The sequence below is a fragment of the Populus euphratica genome, unplaced genomic scaffold, assembly GCF_000495115.2.
Source record: "Populus euphratica unplaced genomic scaffold, PopEup_1.0 scaffold13.1, whole genome shotgun sequence".
NCBI lineage: Eukaryota > Viridiplantae > Streptophyta > Magnoliopsida > Malpighiales > Salicaceae > Populus > Populus euphratica.
Window position 1 is genome coordinate 972,025 of NW_011499872.1, and position 14,723 is coordinate 986,747.

General features: G+C 29.1%; 1 protein-coding gene across 1 annotated transcript; it reads right to left on the reverse strand.

The window, feature by feature from the left end:
- Positions 1-689: 689 nt before the first annotated feature.
- LOC105127551 (uncharacterized) lies at positions 690-3,938 on the reverse strand. Its single transcript, XM_011028895.1, has 3 exons — positions 3,408-3,938; positions 2,218-2,434; positions 690-1,692 (listed from the first exon to the last, which is right to left on the reverse strand). The coding sequence occupies exons 1-3, from the start codon at positions 3,618-3,620 to the stop codon at positions 1,202-1,204; spliced, it is 921 nt and encodes a 306-aa protein (XP_011027197.1). The 5' UTR covers positions 3,621-3,938; the 3' UTR covers positions 690-1,201.
- Between the last annotated feature and the right edge of the window lie 10,785 nt (positions 3,939-14,723).

The following is a 14,723-nucleotide window of genomic DNA, read 5'->3' on the forward strand; positions in this document are numbered from 1 at the left end:
AGAGTTCAGCAGGGGCCAAATCAAATAAAGAACTCGACCTTTTATTCGACTAGTTCCAGAAGGTCTGCCTTTGCAGGATTGCTAACTGCTACCACACAATTGTATAATCAGTCAAAATCAGCTCCCTCTATCCTTCGCTAAAATCAACAGCTGATGCTTATTGACATGTACATCATCGAATGCAGGCAGCGGGTTCCCCAGACACTTGAACTTCTGCACGACCACCTCACAACAGAGCCAAGACGGCACAAAAGCGTAAACAGAAAGGATGCTTTAATGAAGTTGTGAAAGCACAACAATGGATTCTCTTCCCAAAATAAAGCCAACTGGCAGCTATGTAATACAGCCAAAAATACTTAGCAGCTTACAGCTTGTACAGCTAATTCGAATCTAAATTAGTTGACCGAACAGAATAAACAAAGACCTGATGATCATCCTGAAAACGAAGTCCCAGGTCAACTGAAAGCCATCTGAATACGACTGGGTCATGTGCATGGAATTTATTATATCTATTATTAAAAATTGCACATGGGAAACGCGTAAGAGAAACATTTGTTCCACCCCTTAAAAAATCCCAACGATTCTGATTTCACATGGTATTTGCTGACGATCCATAAGTTGAGGATGCCATCTCCAAAAGTAACAGGGCAATACAAGAAGATAAGATAAAAAAGAGCAGTAGGTATAACTAAACATCTGAAGCAAAAATATATTAATTCGTAGCATAACTCGGATTTTTTCAGCACAAATACATATTCATAGGGAAAAAGTAACAAAAATTCCCTGGCCATAAAAAAAAAAAGGCAAGGAATGTATTCAAGACAAAAAAAAAAAAAAAACAAAAACAAAACAGCAATCTATGTAAAGATGCACCTTGTTGAAGATAGTACTTTGTATTTGGCTGAAGTTGCTGCCATGAGGAATCTAGCGCCCAAAAACAAGATACTGTCACTTGATGCAAATGAACGAAAAATCAAAATCGATGTTTGATCTCCCAGCTTGAGATGAAACAGGAAAATGAAGATATGTTCGGCAAAATGGCGTGTAATTTTCATTTGTGTCCCCTTATACGAAATGGCTCTTCATTTTGGTATACACTCATTTATCCGATGGAACAAAGAAAAAGAAAGAAAGCCGCAATACAATTACTCTCTCAGAAAAGGAAAAGAATTTGCATTTCTCGGACAAAACTCTATACACTTCAAAGAGCCCTGAATAAGGAGTGTCTCCGCCTCTCAAACTTCACCCTCCAGTTATTATCACTTTTAATAGGCTTCACGAATCGTTCTCCTTCCATTTCAAATTGAAGTGAGGACGGCAGACTCTTTAAATGTCCACTGCACTGCTTATGGTCCGAAGAATCGCCACTGCTAAAATTCTGTTCACCTGGATCAAACTGTCTCTGGTACGGTGAGTGCCATTTTGCTTGCAAATAAGCCAGAGACCTCCAAGGTGGAAGAGGCATCGAATTTTGCTTGAGAGAAGATCTAGCTGCATCGGCCATGACTTGAAGATACTGTTTTAACCTGGTCAAGGAGCCTACATAGATGACTGGAAGCGACTTCAATATTCTATCATAAGAGTCCACAGCTCTGGCTATTTCAAAGTGGCTTCGGAAGTCAACATCAATGATAACACGCTCAGAGCTTCCAGCATTGATGCAGTTGACCACGTCAATATATTCATGATCCCCTGCCATATAGTATAAGAACCAATTCTCAGAAACAGAATGCAAACGCAGCTACATGATACAAGATAAAATAGGCATGTTCCAAATAAGATCACAAGAAGGTCCTCCCTCCAAATCGACCATCACAAGATTCACAAAAAAACAACTTGACCATAAAATCCAGATTAAATCATTTAAGGGGTACATGTTGGATATTAGAACTTGAGGTCAGGATTATCTAGTGAAAACAATGTTCAACTATGAAGGGTCGTTCAAGCCCCAGTGAACATGCAAGATCATCAAATAAATGCAAGAGTGAGTGCTTAGGCAAATCAAAGACTTCCCAGAAATAAGATTTATATAGCTAGCAGTTTCAGAAAAAAAAGCTGCCAAATCTCTCATTTGCATTGCATCATAAAGGTTTGAAATTAGTGGTGAATGATGGTGGCAATTCCCTCAATCAAATCTAGTCAAGTCACAATAACCCTCTGCACCTATAGCCCCTCAAAGAAATGTTAGAACTACAACTTAAGAACAAGATCGCATACCTCTTGGCACCTTGCCACTACCCTGCCACTTGGATGCACAAACAGCAGCATCATATCCTGAAAGTCTCAGCAGTTTCACAAGAGAAAAATTGATGCAGCTTGCGTTACAAGGACCTGACTTGACATGATGAAGGTCTGACTCCTTGATCAATTGCACAAGAGAATGAACTATGGACAACAAGTCACTCTCATACTGGGCTACAGTGCGCTTGTAAAACTGCAAGAGCAGCAAATAATCAGCGAAATTCTATATGATCAAATGGTAAAATCTTGAACAAGAACAGGAGTTAAAATGCATCAATATAGTCTGGTAGATAGACTGCATGTTGTAATTTAAATACAATTCCAAGATTCGCGAGGAAGTCGTCAACTGCACCTGTTGAAACCATACTGGGGAAAAAAAAACAAGAGTTGCCATTTAAATAAAATTGCTGATTCCAGAGACAGCCATCACGGTATATACTAGAGGAGATTCACACAGGCAGACATGAGAATAGCTAATCGTCACGTGCACTTCAGTTTATGATCTCACAGAATGTAATTGAGATTTCTGTTTTTTTTTTCTGTACAAAAATTCCAATTTGATTAATTTTACAAGCAATCACAGAAATTATACCACAAAACTAGAATTTTGTGGTGATCCGAGAAGAGAGAGACAAGAGCTATGCTATATAGAACGAATCTTTTGACACGGGCACATAAAAATGGCACCATTTACTATTCTCACGAATTCGTGAGCTGAATCATTTCTCGAGAGACAAGTATCTACAATTGTCAAATCTAAATTTTCTTTTCCTCACAAATTGCAAAATTCAACTCAATTTTAGTGAGAAATTATAACATAAAAATTACTTCAATTCATTCCTCCATTTTTCAAAGGAAAACAGAACCAGTGAAATTTATCTCTCTTCCTCGTAATATAAACCTAACAAAACGAAGAAAAAATAACAAATTTATTTATAAAAAAAAATAGAAACGATTTCTCAGACTTCCACGAATAGAACACAGGCAAAAGAAGAAGATAAATAAACTTAAAACAATTCAATTCTTTATGAATTGAGCTCGATTTCATTTATATATATATATATATATAAACTTCAATGAATTCTAAACAATTATGAATGATTCTATGCAATTCTAGTGTGAGGCGAGGAGGCAGTAAACTGGTGAAACGTGTGAATAAAAGTTACCGAAATCTTGTCGCCAAGGTGGTGAAGATCAGAGAGACCAGAATCGCTATCGCTGCTACACCTGGAATCGGCACCGGAGCTACAGCCGTTCTCGAGAAAATCGCTAACCATGAGAGCCAAATCATGTTCACTCTCGTGGCTAAATCCTCCTCCTATTTTTCCCACAATCCCTCTTGCCCCCCAATCTCCTGTTGCCGTCGCCGCACACATCATCAATCCAGAACAATACCGTTTTCTCTATTTCAAAATCACCAAAAGTATGGAAAGACAACTAACCGAATCATGGAATCTATAAATAAAATTTTAATTTTGTACGTTTCTTTGTGGTCGTAAAAACGAGGCCTAACGATTCCGCTTCGAAGTTGTTCAAGCTTTTGGTTGAGTTAAAGGCGCAAGGAGAGGAAGAGGATTGAGTTTTTTTTCCTTTCTCTTGGGGCGAAGCTAAAACCCAGAAGGAAGGAGGAAGGAGAGAGGAAGAGGAGTTTGAAAGGAGGTCGAGAAATGACAGGCTAAAATATCCTCAGACACAATACAGAGAGAGAGAGAGAGAGAGAGGGAATCGAGGGGGTGGGGATGGAATTACGGGAATATCCTTAGATATTATTTTACTTTGTGGCCAAGTAACTCCTCGGATTTCCAGAGGGGATGAGGTGGATAAAGAGGACAGATGATTAATGATAAATCAATTCGGGATGTGGTGGAGTTAAGTACTTTATTCGCTGCTGCTCCTGGTTTTTAATGATAACGAAATTATGAATTGATTCTCTCGGGTCTTTTACCGGTACATTTCTCCCCGGCAAGTGAATCTTCATCGTGAATATATTGCAATTCGAAAGGAGGGCAAGGGTTGATGGGCAAAAATATCCTCGGACATTAGAGAGAGTCAGGGGGTAGGATGGACTTCTAGAGTGATACTTGCATAATAACGATAAACAATGATGAGTTCTTATTATATAATTTTTATTATGAAAAAAATAGGTAATATCCGGGCCATCTTTTAAAACCAAAGAAACACGGCATGTTGATAGATTTTTTTGTATTTTCCCTGTAGAAAACACGGGAGTCATTGTAGGTTTTAGTTTTTTTTTAATTATTATTCTTTATTGAGTATTTTATATGTATTTAGGGTTATGATGGGTACGTGTTTTACAGAAATACGTTTAGATAAAAAGAAGAAAATGCATTAGATTAATATTTTTTTAGATGTTTTTTAATATTTTCAGCATTAATATAACAATATTATCTAAGAGAGTCTAGAAAATCAAGATGTGTACTGAAAAACATTTTAAAATACAATATAAATACATTAACAAACATTGTAAACTTGTTGCAATTTGCTGGGTGGGTGTCTTAATTTTGTCTACCCAACAATTCATTACGATGTTAAACTTCCTTATTGCAAATAGTTGTATCGATGCATGTAGTGGTAGCCTTCTGACATTTCAAATATTCTTGAAATTAATTTAATTAGTTTCTCGAAAACTATTAATGTCGCCTGCTGATCTTGTAAAGGTATACAAGGTGTTCATATCCCATTTGGCACGACGTACAGCTCCTGTTAATTATCAATAAATGGTTTTATATCAACAAATGAATAGTTAAGAATTATAATCGAAACATTAAATTTGACACTAAAATAGTATTGAACAAATAATATATTATCATCACAATTACTAACAAAAACAGCAAGATGTGCTGATATTTTCCCTGGACTGGAGTGGAGGTGTCAATTCGAACGGGGTTAGATAACATAGAAGGGGAAAAACTAAACACAGTGGTTCAAGATAATATCAGTTCATAGACTGTAGTATTTTGTCATTCATGTTAATTTATTTTTTAATATATAAAAAATTAAAATATCAGGTATCAAACCTGATTTAATAGATGAGTATTATTAAAACCTCATGATATGACTTCCTATCTAGTATAGGTTTAATATTAAAATACATAAAAGTTACGGTGATATGATTTGTCGGTACAAAATCATCTTATTTAACTGGTAAAAATATATTTAGATAAAACTAAAAAAAATAATAAAATAGATTTTAAAAGATTTCATGGCTCAATTTTTTACTTGATTGAAGTTTAAAATAAAATAGTATATAAGTTATCTTAACATGATTTCATTGATTTAGTATATTTAAATATAATTTTGATGATCAATAAAAAAAATTTATAAGTAAAATAAAATAAAAAAATTGATATGAAAAAAATATTTATCAAATTATTATTTAAATATTTATCAAAAAATGAAATTAAAATTTTAAAAACTGAAGGAAAAAAAAGAAGAAGCTAGACTGGGAAAAAGAAATCACTATTTATAGGAAAAATAAAACTGCATAATGATTTCTAAGTTTTTTTTTTTTTTTTCAGTAGGAAGTGATAACAAGAAATGGCAGGGAAAGTACGATGCTTTAACAAGGACACAGCATTTCGGGCTCGAGGAGCAAGTCACCATGCAACTTGGATTAAACAGCTGAACAAATCAAAAGTACTCACGGTCATTGCCTGAATGGAAAATGACGTAACTTTCGCGGCTAACTTCTTCTTACGTGAGCCGCTCCCCAATAATTGACCGGTGACTTGGCTCTTTTTCCTCTTCCCTCCCTAACGGATATTTGATCGAAGTTTCGCAAAATTTTAATTATTTTTACTCCAAATTATTTTGATATCTTAATGTTAATTATTTTGAAAAAAATAAAAATATATTTTAATATATTTCAAAAATAATTTCAAAAAACAACTTTTTAATTCATTTAAAGGACAACTAATAATATAAAGAAGTTAATGTCCAACTTATTAAAGAACAAAAAAAACCAAGTTTATAGTAAGGAGTTTGATGGTAAAAGCTTGAAAAGATTTGTATATTTATTAACTTTAAAACTCGTTAAATTAATTAAAGTATATGTAAATTTAACTAAATATTCATATTAATAATAAAAAAAATCTAGCTTCAACTTAAAACCACTATGTACCGTGCTCTGGAGGGTTTGGTTGTCGATCAAACTGAAAACCAACGTTATTACAAGCTGTTATACAAAAAAAAAATCTAGCTTCAACTTAAAACCAACGTTATTACAAGCTGTTATACATGATTCAAACTTTTAGGATGACGATGATGTTTTTAAACACGTACTCGGTTAAATATTGCCCGTTGCCAACGACGCTTTGCAGATGAGAAATCACGTTCACTCTTCCCTTCTCCACCAAACCCCTGGTCTTCACACGAGTGCACATCCACACAATAAACTAAACTGGTCGAAATCAATAGTAATAAAAAAATGACAAGTCAATATTCATTGATCGGTATACTAAAATGAGATTACATTCACCATATCCTTCGCATGCACAGGTAGCTTGTCATCGACTATATGGTAAGAAAGGGCAACCGTTACTATTCTTTAATTATTTTAAAGTATTTTAACCGAGGAGTTAACAAGGTACAACTAATTCCTAACTAGAAAAACATCTTAATAGTTAAATTTAATATTATCCATTTATTGAGATCTCGAAAGTAAAGGGAGAAAGAAACAAGGTATAAGTTGACTATTGAAAATCTTTTATTCTGAGGAATGGATATTGGGAGCCTGTTTATTAACAAAAACAATATACAATTTTCCTTTTCATTTTCAGTTTTCTTCTCAATTTCTAGTTTTCTTTGTGAAAAATGTGTTTATTTTTTGAAAACAAAAAAGAATCTTAATAATTGTATTTGTGATAATCTAATTATAAAATATTTATTTCATTAAAATCAAAATTAAAAATTATATATCATGAAAACATTATACTTATTAGCTCAAAAAAAGTAAATATCTAGTACTATAGTTTTAATACAAAAATAAATTTATGACACGTACCAAATATAAAGATATTAATATAGTATTTGTTGAAATTTCTAATTTCTTTTTAATTTGAAAAAAAATGAAGAAACTCATAAAGAAAAATTGTGAAGAACCTAAAAATGTATTTTCTAAACCTGGTATAAATTTAAAAAATTGTTTTTTATTTATCAAATGGAAAAATATTACATTTGAATAGAAAGTTTTAAGTTTTTCTTTTTTAATTCTATTTTTTTCAAAAAGTAAATTATTATTTTATTTATATACAGTTCCTGAAAATTACCAATGATGCTTGTTCTTTTTTCCCAGTTTTTTTCGAGCGGAGCTGCTTAAGAAAAGCACAATAAAAGGAAAAAAAGAGAAAAAGAAGAAGGCCCTGTCCTGCACAAGCTTGGCTATGGTGGGTCCGCAGGCTAGTGGCAGTATCTGCCTCTTTAAAGAAATTACGACACTTGCCACTTCTGCAAATTGCAATTAATCACTGGCCAATAATTGACCAACCCAACTCAAGCTTTAAAAAGCTGGGCGGCCAATTAAGACCCGGCAAGAATCCTATGAGGTCTGTTCTTACAAGTTTGAACTCTTCTGGACCTCTCCCGATTTCGTCCACGTGGGAAGAGGACCATTTTAGGTAAGAGAAGAAAAATGGTTACAACTTCGTGAGAGATCTTAACATTGGGGTCGGTGTTAGGCTGCCGTCAACTGGTAAGTTTGAAGTAGTTGGCTGGTAAGATTATGGGATTATTTGGGACTGAGGTAGTCTTTGTAGTTTAAAATGGTTTTTATTTAAAAATATATTAAAATAATATTTTTTATTTTTTAAAATTATTTTTAAGATGAGTAAATTAAAATAATTTATAAATTTATAAAAAAATTAATTTTTAACAAAAAAAATTAAATTTTAAATAACACAATTTCCGTTAAGATTCCAAAAATATCTCTAGATGCCTTCTTTTGAGAGGACCAGGCGTCAACATAAAAGTAATAAATTGTTTAAACTTTACTTTCTAATTGTTCGTGGCATTGTATATTTGATACAGTTGTATTCCATATTTAAGATTTTTTTTAATTTTTAATATAAACATATTAAAACCAAAAAATATATATTTAATATTTTTTGAGACAAAAAACAAAAACTATTGCACCACTAAACAATCTCTTCCCATACTTTACTTTACAATAACTACTTTTTAATGTATATAATGTCACAAGTCATATTTAATTTATTGAAATATATGATTAGACTGATTAAATAAGTAGCCAACATAAATTATTGATTATGTAAATCAAAAGTTAATCACATGTGGTTGAAGCATACGTTACTTATCTAAATTATTGATTTTATATATAAAGGTGAAATATTTTTATATATATAAGAAGAGTTGTAAATACAACAAAATAAGATAAATGAAGACACGTTCAGTTTCAAATAAAAAAAAAAGATAACAATAAAAAATATATACTAACATTAATTGAAATTAATTAAAAAATTGACCATATTACCTTAAGATCACTAAAACTAAAAATGGAACATCTTAATTTAAATTATTTTTTCTATAATACTAACTAGAGATGTGTTTGTCTTATTAATTTTTTTTTGTATGAAACTAACTAGAGATGTGTTTTTTTCGCATACAATATTTTTGTAAAAAGTAATTAGTTTATTAATATATTTTTTTGAAAATCAATTCATTTTTTAGATGGTCAAAGTAAAAGTGAAATTAAATAGATGTAGTCATTTAAAAAAAAATATTTCATATAATATCATATATCTATTTTTATCAGCATTAATAACATCAAATGATGAAAGAATGTGATAACAAAAGGATGCAATAATAATAAAAATGTAACATATAGGAAAGCATTAACAAAAAGAAATAAATGGATATTAAAGTCAAAATTACTTGAGAGAACTTTAGCCATAGTAACAAGATAAGTGAATCAACTCCAATTAATTCAAAACAATTTCATTTCAAGATTTTTTTTATTCTAAAAAATTATCATTTTATTTTTTAAAATAAAATCATATCAAATATGTGTTAATTGCATTGCTAGTTAACCCGCTATAATTTACATGAAACTCGATTTAAGTTTGATTTTAAATTAACAAGTTATCAAGTTAATTAATTGGTAATGTCAAATTTAATAACATTAATTGATATATCAATATTAAGTTGCTGTTTTTGAAGGTAGTGCTAGTATAATTTTGGTTAGGCTATAAGTTTTTTTCTTTTTATTCTCTACATAAAAAAATGAATAAAAGAAAAGACAAAAACCTCCATTAGCATTAGTCAATGCAACTTGACATCATTTAATGTTTTTTTTAGTTTTTTTCAATAATTGTATTGTATGTTAATATTAAAAATAAAAAAACATTTTAATATATTTTTAAATATAAAACACTTTTAAAAAATACCCTATGATATAATATTAAACATGGATTCACAGGTTATGTTATGTACAATTCCATATGAGTCTCCAACTCGAGTATTTATCATGGACCGTCTTGCAAGTTTATGCCTTCTTTCCTTTAAGAATAATTTGCAAGCTTGTTAACTCCACAATGTAACCAAAAAAAGATACTATCCAACGCATCGCCTAATGTACCGTTTGTATTTAGGCCAGCAATGAAATAAAACCTCACCGCAAGTTCATCAACTTGAATAAGTGTATTTGGTAATATAGTCAAGAGGATTTTTGATAAAAAAATAATAATAATTAAATATATATTAAAGTGATATATATCAACACATTAAATTTATTGGAAAAATACAAGAAAAGCATCAATTTGATATTAAAAAATAAATAAAATAAAAAATTAAATGAGAGCTAAACACCATAAAAAACTTTTTTTTTTTGTGATTTCACAACAATCTTATGTAAAAATTAAACACTATATGAGAGCTAAACACCATAAAAGACTCTTTTTTTTGTGATTTCACAACAATCTTATGTCATGATAAGAAACTAACCATCAACACTTTATGACGGTCTTAATGATCCCCGACTATCAGAAGAATGCATATAGTTGATAAATTAAGATATATTAGTATCTTTACGGGGATGCATAAAATTATAATAAGAATTGTTTTTTAAAATATTTTTTATTTTTTAAAATTTATTTTTAATATCAACACATTAAAATATTTAAAAATATAAAAATAAATTAAAAATAAAATTAATTCTAAATAATTATTATTTGAACCACACTCACAATAAAAGCTATAACTCGAGACCAAAACAAACCACACTTGCACGAAAAAATGTGGTACATTATGTGACTAGCACCGTCGCTTATTAAATTGCTGCAAAAGCTTAGCTGCTCATCCTGACTTGGAAGTGTCTACTGGTCCACGTCAGGCGATGGCCTCTGGGCCCATTTATAAGGTCAAACGCTAAAAATGTTCAGTGTCCAGGAAAATGATACCGTTATTTTATGATAAAACCGAGGATCATCTTCAAACTCCAATTCATAACATGCTTGGCCTAGGATTGTGGTTACAAATATTAGCGAGTCAATCAGTTTCATACCCGTCAATCGCTAGAGCCATCCATTCCTCCCTATTTTGGAAGCATTCCCAGCAATGGGGTTTCAATTGTGCAATAAAGAACTTTCTTCCTGCCTCTTTGGGAATCTAATAATTGCTAAACGGGTCGACTTTTAAGGAGAATCTAATCATGGCTTAATTAAAAACTAGGAAAAAAAAGAGTGAAGGAATCTAATAATTGCCAAAACAATGGCGAAAAGGATAATAAATCACAACTCAGACCAGCATCATATGCTGAACTAATTTCTGATGGTGCACGAAAAACAATATTTTATTCATCATCTAATAACAAATTAACTGGATGGATTTGATGCAACGCGAAAGCAGACCAGTCAACTTCCAATACCAGCACCTCATGGTGCGGAAAATTAGACCCGTTCATCAATTACGTAAACAAGCTTTTCTGGATCCTAATTTATTTCACTTAAATGTATGTTTTTTCTGTTTATTTTTTTATTTTAAAAATATTTTTTTAAAAAATTAAATTTTATTTATTTTTTCTTTACTTCAAATTAATATTTTTTAATTATTTTCATACGCTAATTTAAAAAAAAATTAAGAATTTTTTTTTAAAAAAATCTAACCACCATTCTCAATCAGACAGTGAAAGCTGCCCTTCCCGTGCATTAAACTCTTCAAACAGCAGTACAAACTTTATTGCGGAACCATGTTATATATCTCCCACTCCCCTACAAGAAAAAATGCTTAAACTTTTAGACTCCCTCTAATTTTAGGCTAATTTACCAAAAGAAAATCATGATGACTGCTGTCTTCCCACCCGCATTCCTGGTCCAAGGTTCTGTTTCCACTCAAGTTGTAAACTATTCAAAAAATGAGCCATTTTATGGATGCCAGGCATCCAAGAGGACCAGACCTTGTCCATCATTTAGCTTGTAATTGATATATTGAACTGGCAATAAACGGAGCCCGTAAGGGTCACAGCATATGCAAACAAGCACTGCTTTGATTGCCCCACAGGCCGGAACTTAACGGGACGCCAGGCGTGTTCTGCTTCTGGACCTCAAGGAATATACCTACGTAGATCTATCCGTTTAAATTTCAATATGAAAGGATTCCCTTTTGCGATTTTAGGTGCATTTTGTGGATTATTGACAGGCATTATTGTTAAAAATAAAGGGGAGATGCCGCAGACCTGTTCCTTATTTTTATCATAGAAACTAATTCATGGGTGAAAAACCATTTTTTTTTTTGCATAATTAAACCCTTTTGAACCTCAACTAGCACTCATTTATAAGTTTTTTTAGAAAATTAAATTAAAAGATAAAAGACTAAAATAAAAAATATAGGTAAAATAAATTGTGATTTTCAAATTTATTTGAAAAATATATTCTAATCATTTATTTTTTAAATATCAGGTGATCGATCTTCTGAATTTTAGAAATATTAATTTTAATATCAAGCTTTATTTTTATTAATTTCAAGTTTTTTTTTTTTGAAAAATAAGGGCTTGCTGAGTTCTGATCACTAAAACAATTAATTTTTGTGATAAATAATTTCATTTGATAAAAATTTAAATTAGGTGTTTTTTTACCTTTAAAGAGATTAAAAAACAAATATAAGATCGAGAAGATTTTTTATTTAATAAATTTTATGTGTCGATTTTTATTATAAATTGATTTTAAAATCAAATTAACTAAACACAACCCGGTAAATAATTTATATTACAATATTAAATATTTTGATCTATATTTATCTCTTAATTGTTTTAATTTTATTTGTATTTATCATTAATAAATTTAAAAAACAATTACATGATGATACTTGATTTATTTGATTGGAAGCTTGCATAATTTTATCAATTTATATTTAGGAATTTTTTTATATTAAAAAACATGTTGAAAATTTCTAAAGGTTCAATTTTTTTTTTATAATGTATTGATGTTTTAAACTTGATCATTTATTCTTTAGATTTTTTATTTTTTTGGGTCTTTTTATAAAAGTTTTGTTATTTTTAATTTCATCATTCAATCCACATTTATAATGTATTGCTTATTTTATTTTAGTTTTTATTCTCTTGATTTTTTTATTTTTTTGGGTCTTTTTATAAAAGTTTTGTTATTTTTAATTTCATCATTCAATCCACATTTATAATGTATTGCTTATTTTATTTTAGTTTTTATTCTCTTGATTTTTTTATTTTTATTAATATTTTTATTCTTTTCAATTTAACTCTAATTAAAAATTTATTGTTGTACTTTAATTTATTTTATATTTTTTTTTCAATTTAATCCTTCAACCTTTTATTTCCTAAAGATTAAGCTTCATGATTTTTGTGTAATATTTCCAGTATGATAATATGAATCACATTTAGCAAGAGTTTATTTTTGTATCTTTTATTTTTACATTATTGTTTCCAAATTTATTATCCCCAAGAGGTATAACATGATAAAAAAAAGGTTTAAGATCTACACTTTTTATGAAAACTTGAAACAATTGGAGTTTTACCCGTTTACCTATTTTCATGAAGTACGATTTTCAAGAGGAGGTGAGGTTTACTCGAATCCAAAAAAAATAATTTAATTCAAAATTAAAATATACTAGTTAACCTAGTTATTAATTTTTACTTTTATAAAAACATAATAGTCTATTGAATTTCTTTTTAGGTAAAAGAAATTGGTGTAAGGGGTAACATCATAGCAGCCACCAATTTAATTAAAAAAAATTAGAATATACTAGATTTCATGCCCGCATAATGCTTCAAGCTTGGGGCATGCTTGTATATTTTTATGAAAAAAATCATAGAGAATCACATGGAGAAAAATTATTGCAATCCACATTATTTTCAAAAAAAACTATAAATTTAAATTATCAACCAGCTCAAAAATCAACAAAAACAATTCTAAAAAACATAAAAAAAAATATAAAAAACAAATGCGATAAAAATAATTTAAAAAATTATAAAAAAAAATATTATAGCAATTCAGTGTTTAAAAAAAATTATGAAACAAAATTCTTAACCAACACAATATAAAAAAATAAAATCAATAAAGAATATTTTGAAATTATGAAACAAAATTCTCAACCAACACAATATAAAAAAAAAATCAATAAAGAATATTTTGATAAAAAAGAAAAACATTATAGTAATCTATAATGTTTTTTTGTAAAAAAACTACATAACTAAATTTTTAATAAGTTCAACATTAAAAAAAAATTAACAAAGATAATTTTAATTCAACATTAAAAAAAATTAACAAAAATAATTTTAAAAAATTCATAAAAAACCATGTAAAAAAACATTATAGTAATTTATAATATTTAAAAAAAATTATAAAACTAAATTTTTAACAAAAATAATTTTTAAAAAACATATAAAAAAACAAAATAAAAAAAACTACATTACTTTCTCAACATGTTTTGAAGTATTACTTAATAATTTACCTAGGAAGCGTAAAGTCATCAAACAAAAGTATAGAGCAAGAAACGTTTAGGCGTGTCTAGGAACAAAATACAGCCAAACAGAGAGCAAATAGGTAGATGTGTTAAAAATGGCAGGGAGCACAGAATTTTTTGTAGCATTTGTTAAACAATGTCTTGTGAAATGCCAATAAGGAATTCCTAGAAAATATTTTTTAAAAAAATAAATTATTTTTTAATATTTGATAATATAATAAAAATAAATTGAAAAACATTTTCTAATATTTGATTTGAGCTGAAAAATAACTTATTAATATTTTATTTTTTAAAATTTATTAAAATAATGAGGAATAAATATTACAAACTAAAAAATTAAATAAGAATAAAATTAAAAAAAATAATTTCATAAATTATCTCAAATAAAATAAATAATAATCAAAATAATAAAAATCAAATCTAAAAAATTGAAAGATAAAAAAATAAAAAAAATAAAAATAAAAACCAAAATTAATATAAAAAATAAAAATAAAAATATATATAACTAAATTTAA